This window comes from Zosterops lateralis (assembly GCF_965231275.1).
Source record: "Zosterops lateralis genome assembly, chromosome: 2".
Taxonomy (NCBI): Eukaryota; Metazoa; Chordata; class Aves; order Passeriformes; family Zosteropidae; genus Zosterops; species Zosterops lateralis.
Genome location: NC_139763.1, coordinates 18,057,287 through 18,079,070, shown reverse-complemented (window position 1 = coordinate 18,079,070; position 21,784 = coordinate 18,057,287). Strand labels below are relative to the sequence as shown.

The 21,784-nt window shown below is 40.3% G+C and overlaps 1 protein-coding gene across 1 annotated transcript in view; it reads right to left on the bottom strand.

The window, feature by feature from the left end:
* VEGFD (vascular endothelial growth factor D) overlaps positions 1-21,518 on the bottom strand; it is a 31,050-nt gene extending 9,532 nt beyond the window's left edge. The window contains exons 1-2 of the mRNA XM_083855781.1: positions 20,456-21,518; positions 3,184-3,394 (exon numbers count right to left, since the gene is read on the bottom strand). Coding sequence (XP_083711907.1) covers positions 3,184-3,394; positions 20,456-20,545 — 301 coding nt within the window. The 5' untranslated portion in view covers positions 20,546-21,518. The remainder of the gene's footprint in view (positions 1-3,183; positions 3,395-20,455) is intronic.
* Positions 21,519-21,784: the final 266 nt, after the last annotated feature.

The window sequence follows — 21,784 nt, the reverse complement described above, 5'->3', positions numbered from 1 at the left end:
AGAGGTGGCTCTCCGTTTTTTGCCTTTTGCTTACTTGATTCAAGTTATGGAATTGTTCATGAGTCATTAGTGCTTATGCTTTAAGTTCTTTTTAAAATCATGAAAAACATTTTTTCTCTTTACCCCCTATATCAGGCATATGAAAGATGAAAAGCAACTTTTATACTATTTAAAAAAAACGCTCTCTCTTCCAGTGCAGTCCACCTCCCAAATATTGTAAAAGCAGTGCCTATATTTACAGTGAAGTTCTGAGAAAGAAGAAATTCTGGATACTTTTAACCTACATGCTATACCTCGCCTTCAGATGAAATTCTATTTTTCTCATTCCTGGCTTTCCTTTTGTTATTTTTAACTTTTTCTTCAACTGATGTTGTATATTTTGTTTATTCGTGCAAAGTCCTTCAACAGGGTTGATTTGCCCCATTTTTCAGTCATGCACAGAGTACAGGAAATAAGAGTTTGATGTCTGAATTGTGAAAAAAAGGCATAAATTAAGAGAAGAATAATCATTAAAATTAAGAGAATTTTCTAGAGTAACGTTAGTTCTATCAAAACAGCAATCTAATCCTAACATTAAAATAGAAAATAAAGTGTTTGCCAAACTCTTTGCCAATTAAAGTATGTGCATGTAATCCCTTCAGATGTCACTTCAATAAGCATAAGCAGCGATGACCTTTCCATCTACACACATCCTCACTTTATTAACCACTTCTTTAGGAAAAGGGCTGTTAAAGGAACTGGCTGCCAAGCAAGTGGGTGTCACATCTTGTCCAGAAGCCCTATGGTCACCCTGGTCATTTCTGTGACCAAGTACCGAGCAGTTTCTGAGAAGTTTGTCTGTGATACAGTCTCCAGCTTGAAAGTCCTGAGTGACTGAGCAGCTCAGGGGAGACTGTGGTTAGATGAAGTGACACATCCAGTGTCACATCCAGTGAATTCACTGTCAAAGCTTTAGAAAGGAGGAACAAAGTCCTGAATTTTCCCTGAAGGAGTTTGGAGTGCTGTGGAAGATACTCTAGTGAAACAATGATAAATCTTGACCCAGCCTTCTCATCAAAACATTTTATTAAAACAAAAGAGATGCCCTTGGCAGAAAGGTCACTGTTTAATGATTGGAAAGGGTGTGGGAAAGAAATGCATGTTTATGGACTTGTGGTTTTTTTTAAAGGAGCTTTAGTACCTTGAACATATTAATATATTAGAACAAAAGTACTTTCTGTCTTGGGATAATTCCACTTTGAATGGAAGAATGGAGAAGATAGCCTAACGGACTTTTTTCCAACTTGAATTTCAGCAACTTGACTTTTAATGAGAAAGCTGACATCTCTGCATCTAAAGTTAGACTTTCAAAGGGAAAATAGGAAGCAACCTAATAGCCGTTCCCAGCAGACAACTGCATCTATATGACCACAGTAAAATAGAAACAGAAAACAGTTTTTTTTGGAAGGGACTTTAAAGATCATCTAATTCCAACCCCACTGCTGTGGGCAGGAACACCTTCCTTTAGACCAGGATGCTTAGTATTCAATCCAGCCTGGCCTCGAACATTTCCAGGGATGGGTCATCCCCAGCATCTCTGGGCAACCTGTTCCAGTGTCTTCCTAATATCTAATCGAAACTTACCCTCTTTTACATTCACTACATGTCCTTGAGAAAAGTCCCTCTCCAGCTCTCTTGCAGCTCCCTCTTAGGTACTGGGAGGCTGCAATTAGATCTCCATGGAGCCTTCTCTTCTCCAGGCAGAACTGCCCCAACTCTTTTAGCCTGACTTCATAGGAGAGGTGCTCCAGCCCTGGGACCATCTCAAAGTAGTCACAGCACACTAAATGGCGCAGTGACCTTATTATGTGAACATTATTTACATTATAAATATTGAGTTACATTATCCTGCCACTGAAAAATGCCCATTTTAAAGTTCCCTGCCTCAGTAACATTTAATAACATCCCCTGTTGTCATACTGTTTTGACAAAAGGGATGTTTTAGTTTTGCAGAAATGTTGGTGTTCACTAAATGAGCAGCAGTGAGAAAATGATTACAGCTCTGGGTACTCCTAATTACGCTATGGATGTTTCTGGTGATTCTTATGTAGAATTATAAGGGTATGTAAGCAAAATGTTTATCACTATTAAAAGCTGTCTTAATTGTTCTTCATGTGTGTATTTGTTTTAACTTTTTTTCTGTACAAAATTTCTGTGAAAAACGTAAAGCCATGCTTGTGATATGAAAGCCCTCTTCAGACAGGCACTTGTATACACATCTCTGTATTCTGGCTCAGAGAAGCAATTTAAGGCCTTTGCTCAGAGATAATTTAGCTGAGCAATGGTGTGCGAATGTGGCTAGGGTTGTTGTAAAAGTGGTATTGGAACAGGATCAGCAATATCTGATTTCCCAAAAGGAAAGTGATACGATAATATCACATCAGGATAAAGACAACAATGAGATTATCTCAGCCTGTCCTTCATTAGACTACAGTTTAGCTTTGCTGCAGGATGTCCATTTGCTGGACCAAAATATAGTAACTGATCCTTTGTTTTACATCCATGAATATGTAATGCCTCTTGAACATCCCAGCTACAAGAAACAATATTCATACTTGCACCAGATGGAGGGGGTAGGTTGTGATCCTCCACTTTTAGTTGCTGGTTGGTTGCCTCAAGGTCTACTTTTCTCTGGAGAAACTTCCTCAAACAGATCAAGGTTAGGACAACACCTTCTTTCTCTTGATTCCCACACAGATACTGCTGCTGGTGCAGTGTCTTGTATCAGAGCACACCTAATAAAAATGGAATTTCTATGCCTGCAGTAAAGTCTATTCATTCCTGCCTGCAAGCACGTTCTGAGATGTAGCTAAATGTTGCTGTCCAGCCCCTCAGCCAGTCATTCTGGCCTGGTTTTTGTACACTGACTTCTCTTTCTTTTGTACACTGACAAATTCCTGAACAGTACACCTTCCCTTTAGAGAGTATGCAGAGAAAATAAACCTGATTTGGCCACAAAACAGGGAGGTGTACTCAGGCTGTTGTCTGACACTTTCTCATACAAAGTCATTTTTCAGTAATGCCCTGTTGTTTCTAGTATGGGTATATTCTTGGAAACCCCTTACTTACTTCACAGTTTACTGCACAAGAATCAGGGAGGGGTCTTGAAGCTGAGATTAGACTTGGCCACAAACCTGCACCTACCTTTGAGTGTGTCAATATCATAGAAAGCAGCAGCAAATCTGGTGGAGCGATGTGACGCAGAGCGGGAGTCTAAGTTGGCCAGGCTCTTGAGCTTTAGCCTGCATTTCCACAGCTTCCAGTCCTCAGAGTGAGTGATGTGAAGCAGCTCTTCCAGGCTGGATGCTCTCCTAATTTGCTGTTCTGACCTCTCCAATGCTGACAGAGATGTCCTCTGGAAGGAAAGGGGGATGTCAGAGAGCCAGTACTTTACAGCCTGTCCCCAGTGCAGCACATGGAGCACTTGTACCAAAAGGCAGCACATTACTGAGGACATCTGAGAGTATCTGGGACAACAGCAGCACACAGAGATATCCCAGGCTTTGAGAGTCCCCAGCACCAGACTTACCTGCAGGATTTGTGCCTACATAGACTGGGAAGGGGAGATACCACTTCTTCACCTTCTTCATCACAGCCTTCAGAATTATTTGACAAATGCAGACTTGATTGTGTCCCTGGTCTCCAGGGAACCTGGTAGATACTGATCACATCACTGCTGTGCCTGAGCTGGCCAGTGGTGCCAGAGTGGATCCCAGATAATCCTATAGGTAACCTGAATCAGTTCAGCTGGTGAGCCCAGCCCATGTGCCTCTGCAACAAGCCTCCTTGGGTACCAAAACTCTGGTTCCAGCCAAGAGACATCACTGCAGGATCAGCTGATAAAGCTGGAAGCTGCACTAAGCATGAGGACACATCCATATGGCAGGCAAGCACATCATTCAACATGCTGCAAAGTGCAGGATACATCTGGCATCTCCCATTGTGACTACACTTGGGTCCTGCCCATGTCCAGACTCAGAGCTGTGGCTGTGCAGCAGCATTAGCACAGTCACTGCATTTTCTACCTGTGTGATGTTCATGACCACTCTGCTTCCACTGAAGAAAACTCCCTACAAAGGACCTCTACCATCAGTTTGAAGTTAATGTTCACTTTAAAAATAGCTGTTTAACACTTAATATTGCACAGTATCCTGTAACAATACTGCTTTCTTTGGCTGCTGCTTTCTGACATCTGTGTTTGTGCCTTTATCAAGGCACTGAGTATTTATTTCCACTGACTCACTAGATCTGCTGAAAACATTGTCTCCAGCACAAGTAAGAGGTTATCTTTGTAAATGTCTGTGTCACACTGGGCTGGTGCTCTTTCAGCTGTACTCCCTGGTCATACAGTGAACTGTATTTTTTTACTTGGAAACAAAGGGCTGCAGTGCCAGCTGTCATAAATAAAATTCCAGATCTTTAAAGCAAAGCTGTAGTACAAGAGGCTGTGCTGAGGTGTGTAGCAGACAGCAGGCAACCAGTAGCAAGTCAGTGCTCTGTAGAGGGCTGGGGAAGGGGTGAGGGAAAAGGCCACCTAGAACAGGAAGATTTTTAGATGAGATCTGAAATCCAAGCACTGAGTGCATCTGTTACGTGTTATAAAGACATCTGTGGCATTTATTTTGCAACAATACAGATGTTAGCCTGTACACATGGGCCAAGTTAATTTTTGGGTAATTACCTTCCACTGGCCTAAAATTCCTTAAGTAGTTAACTCAGAAAAAGTTGTCTGCTCTCCTTTTATGCTGGTACAGAACATTATATTGTGCTCTAGCAAGCTGCCATATTTCATTATAGAGATGGCTTCTTCATAGGTGAATGATTTCTCATGCATTTCATATGTGGTAAAAACTGGAAACCCCATCTCAACACTTATGAACAAATAGCTCAGAAGGAATGTGAATACTTAGCACCAATAACTGAATTTCTAGACAGTTTTACAAACAAGATACCCAGAATTTTGCTGATCCAGGAAAGCTGAAATTCAGCCTGAGGTCAATGCGTCAAGACTTATTTGTTCTAAGAACCACAGCGTATGTTCACTCCCATTCACAAACTGTCTCCTTGGCCTTGCAAAACATGTGAGTGTAGGACTAGCACTGGCATGGTAATGGGACCAAAGATATCAAAACTGAACTCTGCTAAGCATTAACTTTTTTCCTCTCTCTCTTTGCGGTACAAAATATGTTCTAGCTGAATCAGCATCCAAGACTTCTAAATGAGACTGAATTTACAGAGAACCTGTAAAATGAGATGATAGCTTTCTGGAACTTAGAAGATATATCCCTGCACTTCTTGTAACAGTCAGCAGTTTGGGAGGACTAGCTTCTCAGTTTCTCTTATTCCTGTATCAAAAGGTCTTATTAGCCATAGAATCATAGAATTGTTACTGTTGGAATAGACCTCTAAGATCAAGTCCAACCATCAACCCAACGCCACCACTGTGTTCATCACTTAACCAAGCCCTGATTATTATATGAGCAAAATAAGCTTTAAACCTTAAATGAAAGAATACAGAAAAAGTAGCAATGCCTCCTCACAGTAAGCAAAGATCACTGATTTTATCTAAAGCAAGAATTTTTACTGTTTTAAGGAATTTTTAAAGATATACAAATTCCTTACTGTGGACACAATACACTGAAATGAAACTTTGTGCCATCACAAGTACTATTGTGTAGAAGGGTCATTAGTTGAGGTCATTTCTATACCAAAAATGTATCTTCAATAGGATTTCAATTCTGACAATTAAAAAAACACCTCTGATATTGATGCATAATAGTGGTACTAAAAAACCTGCTTATGTACTCAGGTTGTTCCTTCTCTTACTGCTTTTCATACTTTGGAAATTGGAGAGTATGGTCAAAGGAAATGGAAGGAGCGGTGCTCATTGTAGAATTGTTATCAGAAATGTATCCTAATTAGCCTAACCATGATCATCCAAAACTCACACAGAGTTAGCACTGCTGTGTTGGATCCAACTCTGCTCAACATTGCCTAAGCTACTCAACCCTGAAGGGAATCTGCCCCTTCTCTCACCATGTTTCCTGACACCCATCTGAGCTCTGCAGCTTGGTGGGATTACCTGTTGCCTACCACAATAACACAAGAATAATTGTACTGCTTCTTATATTTGACTTCTTCCTAGAGGGAACAGATTTCACAGCTGACTTTTTAACTTCTTACTTCTTCACAGGATTCCCTATCCAGTACAGGATTTTCCAGTGTCCTTTCCTGTAACAACAGCACTGAGATAAAGTATAGTCTTTGCCTCTGAGCATTGCTGACACTAGGCCAGATGGTGAGCTGCAGGCACTGCTGGTGTTTAACGCGGGTCTGCATCTCAAATAGTTAGAGGAATTTACAGTGGGGACATCTATTTTGTTTGTGAGCTGGTTGCCCTGAGCTCCTTCTGTAGCAAAGACAGAGAAATATAGACACTGTTAGAGCATGATTAATTTGAAATCACACTGAAAGTCTTTTTGCTGGGTGACCAGCAAGGCCAGGCTCACCAGATCACAAGAGATACCTGTATGGTAGATTTTTGGTCAAACATAACACAGCTATCTGAGGTATAAGACATCAGAAGAGAAGCACTGAATTTTGTTTAAATCTGGCAAAGTGTCAAAACAGGAACAGTGAAAAGCTCCTTATGTGTTTATTTTGATTTGTTTCAGACTACTACAATGCTCTTATCTAAAACATTGTTCTAAATGCTTGCTAGAGCACACAGCAGACAGTTAAGCAACCAGAAGGACATCCTCATCGTAATACACTTTGACCATAGAGATGGATGCCCACAACAAAAAACTGTTCTAAAGTAAAAGCTTTAAAAAAGAAGTGTACAAGGTGCATCAGCTCCATCAGCAGGACAAAGCCCTACAGCCTGAACTGCTTCTGCTGGCAACCCCCTCCCTACTGTACAACTGCACCAAATAGAGCACTGTCGTGAAATCTTTCCAAGGCATTCACTTCTGGTCATACTAGTTTGAAAAGGACAGCACCAAATAAAAACACAGAACCTCTTATGGTCTCAGACTATAATGGACGAAGTGCCACAGGGAACCATACAGGTCCAGAGACTTCTTTCATATACTGCTGTTTAAATTCAAGCTCTGTTTAGATATAGACATACTCTGGCTGACTGAAAAGACCTACTTAGAAGAGTGCAGCTTTGGACAGAAATGTGAATAAATCTTTCAAAATGTGAAGCTGGAGGAGGGTGTTAGATTCAACAGAGTCCCAAACTTATCTGCCATATGATTTTGGCCTTTATGTCTTCTCACCTTGATAGCAAGTGGAAAGCAGTCAAAACTAGCATTTGAACAGGAGGGGAGCTCTTCACTCAGCCACAGACCAAAGATACATAGATGTCAGACTGACATTTCACTGACATTTCTGAGAGATCCATAAAGCAAAAGAGGAACAGAACCATTGACTGTCTCCTTCCCCTGACTGTAGCTATCTGCACATGCTGTTTCCCACTTTTCAGATATCCCTACTTCCCCTTTTCAGTCTTTCTCTGATTCTCATGTTCCTTCCTTCCAGGTTCCCTTCCCATTCTCCACTCTGCTCTCAACATCTTGAACTGTTTGGGTCCCACTGTGCTTTTATGTTATTTATCTACCCTTCTTTCCCCATATACTGCTAGGTGGGAGTCTAGTGAAACCTATCTCAGGCTGAGCTGCTCAGCCTCCTGGTCCAGAGGAACATTTATTTTTTTCCCTTTCATGCCCCCATCCAACTTTCCTTTGCATTGACACAGATTTTAGTAGTCAGTTGAGGTGAGCTGTCACCATTGTGGAAGTTGTTGGTTGTAATGGTTGCAACCAAGACAAGGAGCAAAACTTCACTGCACTTAGCATGGCACACATAGGGAGCAAAATCATCAACTCTGGCTGCAGAAAACTTAAAATATTCATTAAGACTTGAGAGAAAAACAAATCAGACAAGGAGTCATTGGGAAAGGACCATGGCAATGTCATTTCCATGCTCCCAAAATGAAAAAAATTACTGGTGTAGACATACCACTGGAAACCTCCAAATGTCCTAAACTTTCAGTACTATCAATGTACACCCCATAGTCCACTAAAGAGTTGTTATTCCCTGTGAGAAGTGTTTGAGTAGGATTTATGCATAACAAATATCAATGTAGCAGGTTTAAGTAGTTCATTCTTATCTCCTCAGCTTGCTGCTGCTCTTAATGTCATTTTTCTAAGTACCTTATCTAAAAATGGATCCCATACCCCAAGATAAAAACCAGATTCATAATTAACTGAAGTTGCATGTTTTTCAAAACAGTGACCTCTCATATGTTCCAAAATTATTCTTCAATTGAAAGAGGAATATCTGTTTTCCTCTATTTTGGCTATGAACAATCATCAGGAAATGATAACGCGAGTTAGAATTGTGATTTTTGGATAATTACAGCTTTTGTCCTTCCAAAAGAAACCATAATGGGCTATCTGTCTTTTTCCTAGTGATTTTAGATGCCAGAAAAACCCTAAAAGTAGTCAGCATTGGAAAGTAACAAGAGAAAAAGCAGTGATACATCTAGTGGCCTTTCCTGCCTTGGACACTGACTAAAATCAGGGACAGTTCATTTCCCCACTGATTTATGCTAGTCCAATGTTTAGCTTTATCCATCATGTCACACAGAGGCACAATCCCACAGACAGTCTGCACTGGGCTCTTTCTTGACTATTAGTATTGGCCATACCCTATCAGGGACTGCAGCTCTGCAACTTTGCACCTTTCCTCCATCCTTGACAAGCTCCTAGATTTCCTGCTTAGGAAAAATAAATCAGAATTATGTCTAAGAAAGCCAGCAGAACCCTCCTTTGCATAACTCTTTCTTTTCTTGGTATTTTCAGCAGCATTGATGCTGTGTTTTGAGATCTCCTGGAGGTATTTTGAACAACAGCTTAAAAAAAAAGGCCTGCCAAGGTCCTACATTTACTTGAGGACTATAGCATAAAAATATGTGATGCAGATGAGTAATATTTTTTGAGCATGAGAAGGCAAAAATCAAAACTGATTTAAATATATTTTACTCAACCTGTCTGCATTTCATTCTGTACTCAAGCACACTCACAGACCCAGGAAATACGTCCTGAAAGCTTTATATATATGATTACTTTCCTTAAGCCCCAGCCTCGCAGTCTTTCTCTACAGTAGGACATAAACCTCTGCTTAAAGCTAAACAAGAGTAAGAATTCTTCTGATAAGGAATGTTTTTCTGAGTTAGGGCCACAGACACTATCATGGCAAGTTCTGCATAAATACCAATGGAAATTTTCAACATTACTATTGTGTCTGAGGCCAGAACAAATGATTAAGGAACCTCTTGATAACCTTGCACTGTTTTATGATCCGTTCTCTCAACAGCTAAGCAGTAGAAAGAGGGTAACAGATTTATCTTGCCAGCAAAAGCAGATTGTAGCTGCATAGCACAGTGATGATTCTCTTAATGCCATTCTATCACAAACTTGGCCAAACAGGCTTAAGATAAGGTCAGACTAAAGCTTTCATAATTAACCAATCTGTGGGGTGGAAGTTTTGTCTCAAAATGAGGGCTCCTGAACACAAAGAGTACTGGCAGCACGTGAGGGCATTTTGTACCTTTATGTCAGCCTTGTGTGCTTTAAGCAGCTGCAGAAACTGCATTCAGTTCAAGGAAAGTTATGTAGAAGGCAAGGACCTGATGCAACCAGAAGGTGAATTCCCCCTGTTCCAGTGCTGCCTGAAGGCTAATCTCAGAACTAGATTCAAACCAGTTTAAATACTAGGCAGATGATTCATCACCACAAGAAAGTACCAAGGAATTTTGCTTCTGTGTGTGCTACACCTGAAAACAACTCATTTTCTCTTCCACGATGGGTTCCACAAGGTGATTTTACCACAGTGTATAAACTGATTATAGTTGCAGGCTCATCTTGTGGAGATAGAGTGCCTACAGCTCCCTGCAACCCCACAATTATCAAAAATAAAAAATAATCAGATTCTATGATTCTATTCACCTGAATGAATAAGAACTATTTATCTGAGATGCCTCTCATGGACAATGGAGAAAAATAGGGCCACTAGGTGAACATTCATCCCATTCTAAAGCCTGTTGAATTAACTGTGCCTCCAAAATGCCTCTTCCTCTCCACTGATTCTGAAGGATGAATTGGTAGATCATAGCTTAGCTGTAGTGAGGGCACCTGAATCCCTCTCAACTGAGAGTAGTCAAATGAGATTAAATAACCTCTCCTAATTTAAAGAACAAGCAATTTATGAGGTACACAAATATAACCACCCAGGAAGTGTAACTGCACCAGGGTCAGAAGGAGCTGGGACTGGCTGAAGGCCAGCACTGGCAGAAGAAAGCACTCCATCCCCTGCCTCAAAGCCACGGTGCAGTGGCCCAGCCAGCTCTGGCTCACAGCACACAGACTGTGAGCCGATGTGGCCAAGGAACTGCAAGGGAGTTCCCATGGAAAAGTTTGGTTCTCTCTTGGCAGGGAAATGAAGCAGCTCCTGCCATTATGACTCCAACACAGAGAACTACGTTTTCCTGGTAAGAATAACAAGCTTGTGTGGAGTTTTTGCAGTAAGAATTCTTTTGAGGGTTTTCATCATTATTAGTAGTATTTTTAGCATGATTGTATCTCCTGTCAGTTTGGAGTCAGGTAAAAACATGAAATTAAGAGATGATACCTAACTTGGTGCCTACAGCCAAAGCAAAAGATACGAGAAAAGAGAGGAAGGCATTCATCCAAAGGGAGTACCAAGGAAACAGAAGATATTTCTCAGAGTGACAGGCCATGATTTTTAGGTAGCAGGGGCTCAAGCATTGCCAAATTTTGTCATAACAAATATTGTCTATAATGCAGCATCTTGTATCCTTGGGGTGTTGCATAACAGGTAATAAAACAGTGAGAGAATCTTCTGCAGCTTGAAAACATGAGGCTTGGAAGAGTGACTTACTGCCCTATCAACAAGCAACTGCATCACCCCATAAATATCTATCATGAGGCATCTAACCCTGCCACATGTCTGACACATATTAGCATGCAGTAATTTTATCATCACACTGTATTTCATTTCTGAGGAGAGAAAAAGCATTTACTTTTCAACAGCTCCAGTAAAATCATATTTTTGATTCTCTGTCAGCTATGAACTTCTGATATATGAAGTTGCATCCCTGACTGTATTCCCTCTGGAAGCATCATTGTACATTATTAGAGCACAAATAAGCTATTTTTTATTATAGTGAACATGATCACAGAGAGACAAAACAATTAGATATTTTGACTTCCTACTAAAATTGTTCTCTGAAACATGATGGGCTTGTCATGGGATCTTTAAGTGGCTATCACAGTCTTTGTCAGAAGCACAGATGAAATTTCAGGACAGTGCAGTACTTCACCTTCAAAATGTTGTAAACAAATACTCAAATCTCTTCTAAAAATGTTTCATCTCTCTCAGTGAACGCCTTGTCCAGACTGAAAATTCATTTGATTATCACAGGTACAGCATTAATAACCTGAAGGGGCATTCTGTTTATAGTGGGGACAAGTAGACAAATTTCCAGCTGTCATTTTTTAAAAGGGTGTTTTCCCAAATAAGAGCTGTATTGAAAGCATACAGCTATATTGTCCAAGTATATTGCAAAAAACGTGCAAAGGTACAGATTTTTTTTTTCCCCCTGAAAAAGCTCAAGGACTGGAGAACAGGCACAGGAAAATTTTGCTTCCCTTGCCCACAGTTTGTGCAAAACCTCTCTGCAGTCTGCCTTGAGAGTTAGAAAGTTTTGGCCTTGGCTGTGCATCCTGTCAAGAAAGGGTGACTGTGTAATCACAGCACTCCCTCCTGAAGTCCTGTGTGCCATGGCTGCTGGAAGAGAAACTGCAGAGCCCTGGCCTGTAAGAAGAGCAGTGTAGAGCTGCCAGAGCACAGAAAGAAGGAACAGAAAATGGTCAAACGAATAGTCTGGCCAGGTGTTGTATGAGGTGGCAGAGTGCTGACAGGGAGACACTGACCTCAGACTGTCACATTTCTCACTGATACGTGTGTGATGTTTGGGGCCTCTTTCACTAAACCTTGTCAGTACATTGATTGAGACACAAAACCAGAGGAGAAGGAAGCTCTGGACTGCTCCACCTCATGTTCAGTGTGCTAAAAAGCTTCCTCCAGACATTCCTGCTTTAGAGTCTGTCTTATTGGTCTCAAGTTTAACTTCCACTAAAAAAGGAGACCAAATTACCCATTTTCTAAACTTGGTGGTCAAGGTGGTGATAAAACAGCTTTTACTTTAGCTGAAGATGATATGTTTTCACAAGTAAATCATATTAACTTCTCTGTGACTTCAAGAGAACAGATGTTTTATATTTTGAATGGCCTTTTGAACTAGAATAGATCTTTTGTGGTGCTACAGCAAACAAATCAGACTTCTTGCACTTTAGTAGCATGCTTACATTATAAAAATCCTTGGAGAGGAGACATTTTGGTTGCTGTATTCTCTCTTGAATAAGCCAAAATAGTGAAAGCAAATAACTGAAAACATCAGAATTGGACATGGTTTTGTGGAAGCATGAATGTCAAAATATTTCATATAATTTTTCACGTCCAAGGCAGAGACTGATAATATTTTATCAAAATACCTCTGGGAACTATATACTTTTAGCCAGTTAGGTCTTTATAACAAAATGAGGCACCTTTTTTCAGCCAGCAAACATTTTGTGTATCAGCTACAACTCTCATTGAATGCATGCTCCTTCCCACAGCCAGGTCTTTTGGCTCTCATGGGAAACATCCTCCAATTGTGATTTTGAAGGAAACAACATCCACTAGGCATCAGTTTGCAGCAATGATGGAAAAGCTGGAGTGGTAGATGAAAGAAAAGTGTTGGCCTGCTAAGGTATGGACTTTCTTCCTGTTCAAGCCTAGTCAATTACATTGAGAGTTTACATTTAGGTCCCTCCTACAGCGATCATGCAAAGTACATTCATTTGGTAAGTGAAAAAACACAGGTGATTTGTCGTAAATGTCCAGTGTGGTTACTCACTGATATATCCTAAATTCTACTGACAACTTTGGGAGTCTTTCAGTACATTTTCTGAGCTTCTGCTTATATACTTCTTCATATGTTCTTGCATTGCTGCAATGTGTTGAGGCAGAAGTGCTGCTCAATACAGAGCTCAGCTAGAACATTATCACTTCCCTGTACACCAGGTTAGGTGCTGGCCCAACACTATGACAGGGTGAACACATCAAAAATAGCATTTAAATATGTTTACAAAGAGCATGTCCAGGCTGTAGTCATTGTCTCTTGATATTTGTCCATTCTTTGGAAGTCACTGGGGTTTGGAGAGTGAGTTTGGAATGGCTCAGTAAGAAAGACCTGCATGAAACCAGATGACTATGTATTCTTTTAATATTTGAAAGTATTTTTTAATGTGATGAAGGGTCCTGAGTTTGTGCCTTCATTGGGTTTTGGGTTTTCCCCAAGACACTTTAATAAATGTTTTGGAAGTATGACTAGCCAATTGGACAGCTGGGTTTCAAAATGTCACTCACAAAGCAAAGTCATTGCCAACACTGAATGAACTTATGTTACCCCAATCACATGCACACATTTTCCTGGAATTGTAGTTTTTCTTGAGTAATATTTCCCTAGCAATTCAGAAAAGTATCCTAACATGGTTTCTGAGTCACACTGCTAATTAAAGTGAAAAGTTTTGCCTGTCTTTGTGACACATTCTCTGTGTGCAAAGTGACATATGATATAGTAACATGATGCAACTTTTTTTGCAATTCACCGTGACTCAAATAGAATTCTCTCCCCAGCTGCACTCACACAGTGACCACACTGCAGTTGGTGACTGTGAACTGTCAAGCCCAACACAGGCTGCTTCCCATGAAAGCGTGGCTCAGGAAAACCCATCCTCACATCACGAAAGTTCGGTCACCCCTTTCTAAACCCATTCCTGTGGTGCCTACGTGGGATTGCCAAATCCCGGGAGTCCAACTCCACGTTGTTTGTGCTCAGTATGACTTTGTAGAAATAGAAGGACCCTAGATGGCGTCCTACCACCAGCTGAGTGGTTAAATCACATTTGGGCAAAAAATATATAAAAAAATACATCCTTCACAAAGGAAGGAAGCTGAATTTTTCTTAATGCAAGAAAACTAAAATAGCCTGTGCATTCTTTCTTCTATTCATTGGTACAGAAGCCCATTTTTCACTCTTTTGCCAAGATGCTAAAAAAAAAAAAAAAAAAAAAAAATTGCTTGTTTTTCCCATGGGAAAAGGGGTCTGTGCAGCTGTATTGGGGGCACTCAGCATTTTGTTTCCATTCCTCAAATCCCAGCAAGATGTACCATGATTTGCAAAGCATGCTGGGGAGGTAGGAAGCAGGTGGAGAAGTAGATAAGGGAACGGCACATAGTGAGAGGAATAAGAAAATTCTCAGGGATAAGTGTTTCTGTAGGAAAGTTACCATATCAGATTTACTTCTCTGCAGCAGTATAGCTCAGGTCATTTTTCCCCCTCAGCAATATGGTCTCAAAGCCAAGTCCAAGAAAGGGCACAGACCAGTTTTGTAACTGGACTTACTTGCCCTGAGAGAAAGGCTTAAAAGAATCCCACTGTGTGATAACTACGAGAAGTATTATACAAGTTTTACTTTTGTAGGAATAAGAATAAATGAGTTACCACCTACAACAACTGTACCTTATTTATTTTTCCCAAATGCCAGTATAGTGTCCACAGGAGATAAAACACAAGTACACTTTGTCTGGAATAGCAGCAGTGTTGATCAAAACAAAAACTGCAGACACCATGGCAGAGGTCTCACAAGCCAGAATTTGCACCATTTTTCCTGTTTTCAGGCAGATCTTTTCTCTGCTTGCCTCCTGTGGGGGCCTATATTGATATCACCACACCATTGGTTGTAAACAACCCAAATGCCTGTGGGGAGAAAGCACCACAGGCTGTTTCACAAGCTGCAGAAAACAGAAACAAGAAGCACTTGCTGAGCCTGAGCTTGATGGCTTGTTTTGGTTGCTTACAGACCACTGATTACCAAAAGGATGGCTCTCTGCCCTCTGAACCTGCCTTCTTGCCTCTCTTTGGTTTCACAGACTTTTAGATGGGAGCTACAACTGATGGCAAAGTTTAATTAGTGCTTAATTTCAAACAGCTGATAACTGGATTTCTCTAAAGCTGCAAGCGATTAACCTACACAGCCTGGTGTACTTTTCCAAGCTCTGCTCTATCCTCAGACATTAAAATCCTAGCTGAGATGAACTGGAATGGATCAGCAGCTGGGAGGGATTTTTTTGCTATTTCTCATGAGCCAGAACTGTTCTCGATAAAGTAGCAGCGTGTTAGTAGTTGCCTTTCCAAACTGATAAGAGCCAAGGACAGATGCTGTGTGGCATGATAACAATACAGGATTGTTCTGTTTGCTTCCAGTGCACCTTGTCAAGACAGTAGCAGATAAGTCAGAACAAATTGTCTTTCCTTGCAACTTCTCTGACAGCTTCTCACTTCTGAAGGAAAAACGCAATCATTTCTGCAGGAATGCTGTGAGTATATTTTCACACATTTTTGGCTCATCGTGCCTATCAGAGATGGTAATCACAGAGAATCAAAAGCAGCAGACAAAACTGGGAGAATCAAATGCTTCTGAAAACCACAATCTCATAATATTTGTTTAGAAGTGTTTCCTAACTTTGAAAGGAAGCTGGATTTGAGGATGAAAAGCCTAGTTTAAACAGAGGAATTGTTCCCAGTGACACTTCAAGTTGCTTTTTCTAGCAGTTGGGCAGTCTGCTGTAATTTCAGGAGTTGCCTTTGAGGAAGAGATCCCATGACATGGAAGATTTGTTAGAATCTAACTTTTCTAGAAACCAAACCACATTTGCAAGCAGATTTTAGAAAGCTGTGTAGATCTATCTGAAAATAGTGTCACTTATAATTACAGAGACAAAATCTTAGAGCCAGCTCTGCTGCTCAGGTTTCCTCACAGAGCTCTGTTTCAGTTGTACAGACAGACAGACTGCAGCTGGCTCTCGGAAAGGAGATGTAAAGAGATTTCTTCCGCCCATGGTGTGATGGCTCTTCAGTATTTCTTTGTCTTCCCAAGGGCAAAGCATTCTCCAATTAGGTGGTCCAGGGCCTCAGGAGAATGGGGAAGTGCTGCTTCCCTCTCACCAGTGGACAAGGACTGTACCAGCTGTATTTGGAAAGTGGCTTCCCACTCTGTGCAGTTCACAGTGACAGGAGGAGATTAAGAAGATCTGTTTGAGCAAGAATCACCACACAAGGCTTTAACAATATTTAGTGCAGAAGTAAAAAAGATTTAGCTGTGGAAAAGGAGTGCATGTAACAGAGAGTAGCCATGTTTACCCCCCAGCTAAGCCCACCTAACCCCTTGGTCTTTTGATCAGAAAGCAGCTTTATAGTTCAGAGACACTCCTCAGGCCTATCCACTGTTTCTTTCTAACAAAACCAAAGGAGGGTTCAACATGGGAAGAACACCTCTGCAGAAGGAAAAGGCTCTGAGTCTATTTAACTTGGAAGTAACCACTTGTTCCTTTCTCTTGCCTTTCCCCCAACACTTTATTTATAATGTGAAGCAGCAGAATTGAGGAGGAAAACAATGAGATTTTCATTCTCCAAGATCAAAACTTGCAGCCTCATTAGAGATGCAGTTTTAGTGTTGGAAGGCAGAAGCAGCTCTGATGGATTGTTGGCTTTTCTTGGCAAAAAAATTTACCTCAGCTCTGGTGAATATAGGACATAGCTCTTCACATCTAATTTTAAAATTCTGGAAAAAGTAGTTTATGTCTGTTGCTGCTCTAGGAGAGGAAAAATTTGATGGGGAGAGACAAAAAGAGAGACAGTAAAATTTGCGGTTCTCTAGCTGAGGAGTTCCAAAACGTAAGAGACTGTTGGGACAAGAACTTCAATAAGGAATTTTTAAAGCATTTCCTGATGAATAAAACCTTAAAAAAATAATTCTCAATCTTCAGAAAACCCACATGGAAATCTAATTCTTCCATGAGGACTTCATATGTTAGGTTGGCAACCTGAACCAAGCCACTGGAGGGCAAGGGCCAAACTTGACATCAGTTCAGCTCTGGAGCCAAGCCCTGTTGGATACCTGTGTGGCTGTGCTGCCCCTGTCTCAGGCTGCTCGCTGCTTCCCACTATGAGCCTGTGCTCCAGGTGGTTTTCTGACTGCCAGATATTCAATGTTCAGGCTGAAACTTTCCATACCAGATGTCTGCCTCAAAATTATTTTAATATTTTTTTGCTCTCTCTGTGGTTGCACCACAGTGGAGGATGAAGCTCCTCCTTTATCCATGCAAAAATTTTTTTCTGTTTCCCTACCGTGAATCACAGATGAGAATTTTTGACACATGAGGAATCCCCTTTTTTTTTTTTTTTTTTTTTTTTTTTTTTTTACCTCAGATGTGTCTACTGCTATCTTTAAAAAAATCCACCCAGATGTGAAAGAGTAGAACAGCAGCATAGCCCTCCCAGGGCTTTGCAGCAGTCAGGTCCTGTGCTGGTTGCAGTCCATTCAGGAGCAGAGCAGGACATGGGTGCAGGCCACCCATGGGTGCAGGTCCAGCCTATGGGGCTGAGAGCACAGGACTTGCCCTTCTTCCCCCTCAGGCCACAGGGGTCTGGCATCCAGGGACAGGAAGCTGCTGGATTTGCCTCTGGGAGGGGCAGGAGATGAATACTCGTGGAGGAGGGCAAGACCTAGCCAAGGAGGCTGAGATCATCTTTGGAGATCAGAACAGGAAATGGGTCAGGAAAAGGAAAGTTGGGGTGGTTAAAACCACAGGAACAAAGAAAGAAGCTATGGATGAAAAAAGGGAATGGAGGAACCATGGTCAGATATGACTGGAAAACAAAAGTGTCCATTAGGGCTGTCTCTGAGGAACTTGGACAAAACTTCTGGGGGTCTGTAAGAGAAGAAGGATGTCCCCATCCAGGAGGAAGCAAGTGGGAAGGAGAGTAGTACTTGGATAGCACAAACAAGAGACCAATTGGAAAACTTAGTCCATGAGTCCTGGAGGCAAGGGAACACAGGGCAAGTGCTGGGAGTAGAACAGGTTGGGAATGGAGAGAGGAAGGAAGACAGGTAAGGAATACGTTTACATGGTGGGGAAAAGGGATTCATGTGCTCAGAAAAGGATGGAGTTCTTGAAGGGTTAGGAAAAAGCCAACTGCCACGGAGATGCTGGATCACGGCAGTTTGTACATAAGCTTTTTAACATTCATACTTTAATCAGGATATTTCAAGGGGAAAAAGAGAGTATTTAAACCCTTAGCCCCCAAGAAACTCTATTGCATGATACCACACTGATGCCACCTGATGGTTTAAAGCATAAACAGTTTTAAAATTTCAGGTGTCCCAGGCAGAGCTCACCTAACTTGGATTCATATAACAGGGGGCAGAGCAGGTTGCTGGTGCTTAACCCTTCCTAGGTCTCATTAGCTGCATATATTACCTGCATTCTGACCTTGTGGGTTTTATCCAGGTAATGCTGCTGTTGAGCTTAAAACATTTTTAAAAAAATAAGGTAGGGTAGGTGAATGCAACACATCATTTCAGTGTACTGCAAATTCAATTTGAGGTGCAAATGGTAAAATATAGTCATAACTTTGTGTGCCATCCAACACTATAAGATGAAGGACATTTTGTGGTGTATTTCCACATATGTATACACACAGAAGCCCACGGGTCATACAGGAGAAAACAACGCAGAAAGCTAACACTGTATGTAAAATGTTAAAAGATAAATGAACAATTTAGCCAAAAACCCCTGTCTGTACCAAAAGAGCCAGAATAAGCAGAAAGCCAGTCTTTTCCTTTTGGCAATCAGCAGCCAATGCATTTGAGTGTGACACCTTTTTGAGTGTGACCTATAAGATTCCTTTAGGATAGTCTTGGAAATTCTCAGTGAGTTGTTTCAAGAACAGCAGCCTGTGGCTAAGCTGGCTGCTTGACAGTGGTAACCAAATTTCAGTGAAAATAATCACAACTGTACCTATGTTGGATGGACAATCCTATCACAGTGAATGAACTGTAAGCCAGAATAAGCTAGCAAGAAGAGCTATTGTACTTACTCTAGGCAAAGTGGATATGGATTCAAAGTTTATAATTAAAGGGCTGTCTAGTAGTTTTATGATTGTGCTGCATAAACTTATGTCCCACATGTGGCTAGAATTTTCACCCCTGCCAATTATAAAATTCTGTTACTATTTTGTATTAGAAAGCACGTTCTGATTTAAACAGTGATTCCTACAAGTACAAAACCGGTGATTTGTCATACAGTGCACAAAGTTAATGTATTAAACAAGGCTTATTACTCTGGTCCTAATGCCTTCAAAGTATTGATTGCTGAGGTTGTAAATTAAAAGGCTGTGAACAGTCAGCAGGCGTCAGTCATCCTGAGGCACACATTGCTCACCACGGCTGACTTATTGGGCTGGCAACAACAGTCTGCAATTAGGCACACAACTTAGCATTTCTTTTCTAAAGCACAGATCAGCATGCAGCAGGCTCACAGACTAGTGTGTGGTCATTGCTTGCAAGCAGGTTTTCTGTAGTGAAAACAAAATATTAGCTTGTTTTGCTCTGCTAGTGAAAAACAAATAATTTGTTCTGGACCACACACTGAATTAATCATTTTTGGACAGACTGCACATGTAGAAACTTGTTCCAGTTTTTTGTTCTGATTTTTCTAAATGATTGTCCTGGATGTTCTCACATTGTCTCAAAGTCAGATCTGAAAAATCCTGCTCTTATGGCGAGGCTTCAGCTTAAATTTTGAATATAGTAAATTTCATATACTATATTAAGAAGAAAAGTTAATTTCCAGGCAATGTTCTCTACTATTACTAGTTGCTGTTTATTTTAAAATCCTATATAATTTTTTTCTAATGAAGGAAGAGAAAACTGTTTCTTTGATATCTGGCAAACAAGTGAACAACTGATGAACACGTGTTCTTACAGGGAAAATTTCAACGCCAGCATACTAATTCCTGCAGTCATAAATACCTGAATAAAAATGTTTATTTACCAAATATTCTAAATACTCTGACTCGTGCTTCTTTTTCAGATTTTTCTATTACTTTGCATGACTGAAACTAAAATTTTAACTCAAGAACAAAGTATAGAACAAGTACTTAATAACTAGTAAAAAAAGTAATAACATATTAAGCAGAGAATATGGATTTAAATTCCTTGTAGATTCATTTTCCTCTATGGCTGCTAAACATTTCTGCAACTAAACCATCACCAAAGAAAAAAAAACAATAATCCATTACTGAAACAGCAAGAAACCCACTACCTTGCACTGTAGAAATTTGAATTGTTAAGAATCACAGTAAATAAAGTTCACTTACCTTCACAGATGCATTCTCATAGTCAGATCCTTGCAGCAGATGTAGAAAAGAAACTATGAAAATATTCACAGTTGCCCACGGTTTGTACATTCTGATGTTTAAAATCCACAGGTTACTACGCAGTCGTTGTTGTACAGCTGGAAGTGTCTGTTGCAAAAGGCATTTCTCTACCACCAACACAGAAAAGCTTCCAGAATTTCTCTCATAAACTCACAAAGGATTCCAACATCTGAGAGTAAATATCTGTCTCTTTGCTGCTCAAAACAATTGTAAGTTCCTCTAGTGAATGCAATTTCTTAGAGTAGATCTTAGATACACTTGAAATAAAATCATGATAAGGTTTTAAGTAGATATATATCTGTATGTATACACATACACACTCACAAGTGATCAGGTATGGATTCCAGTTAATGAAGTTAATATATCTTCCATCAAGACACAAAGAGAAATACAAAATCCATCTGTGGTCCAGAAAATGTAAGAAACCTGCTGGATTCTGTGCTCTGTGTTACAGCAGGCTTTTAAGATGTGAGTGTAATGGCCAGTGTTTTGAGCCGAGAGCTGTAATCCAACTCTGTATGAAAACTTTTTTCACAACCTTCATGGAAGCTTGCAGAAGCATGTGTCTTAAATCTGATACAGACTTTGGCAGTAACACAGGCAAATTTTGGCTCAAATCCCATTTTCTTCCTACCAATAGCATAGCAGTTTTTAAACTAACTGATGCAATCTAGACTCCCATTATTTTAAAGAAGATTACCTGAAACATGAAACTTCAGCACACGCTCTTACACCACACACATATTTTATGTTACTTCTCTGGAAAAAAAAAAAAAAAAAAAAAAAAAAAAAAAAAAAAAAAAAAGAGGGAGGGAAAAGAAAAGAGAAAGACTAACTTTCTTTCATGTGCTCTATCTTATGTGTCATAAGGATTTCTGACTAAATTTTAAAAAGCAAAGTTAAGAACTGTCTTTGACAACAGGCAAGATTTTGATTTTTTAAAAGAAAGCTCATGAAGCTACAGATATAAAAGGACAAAATCTCTTTTTATTGCAACAAAATAAAACCAGCATTTCTGCTCCAAGTATGTATTTTCTCTGTATATTTCTGCAGTTTCAAACATGGATTTAAAACTAGAGATCTATCATTTAAAATTATAGCAGGGACAAAGACTCTGATAATTACACATGTTAAATCTATATTGCTGCACTCATATATATTGTGTTCAGGAGAACAGTTGCACTCTCACATGTTTTAGTGTTTGCAGAATCAGACTCCACAGTTGCTAACATTAAATAGTCAAGTAGATAGTACTCCAGAGTCCTGGTT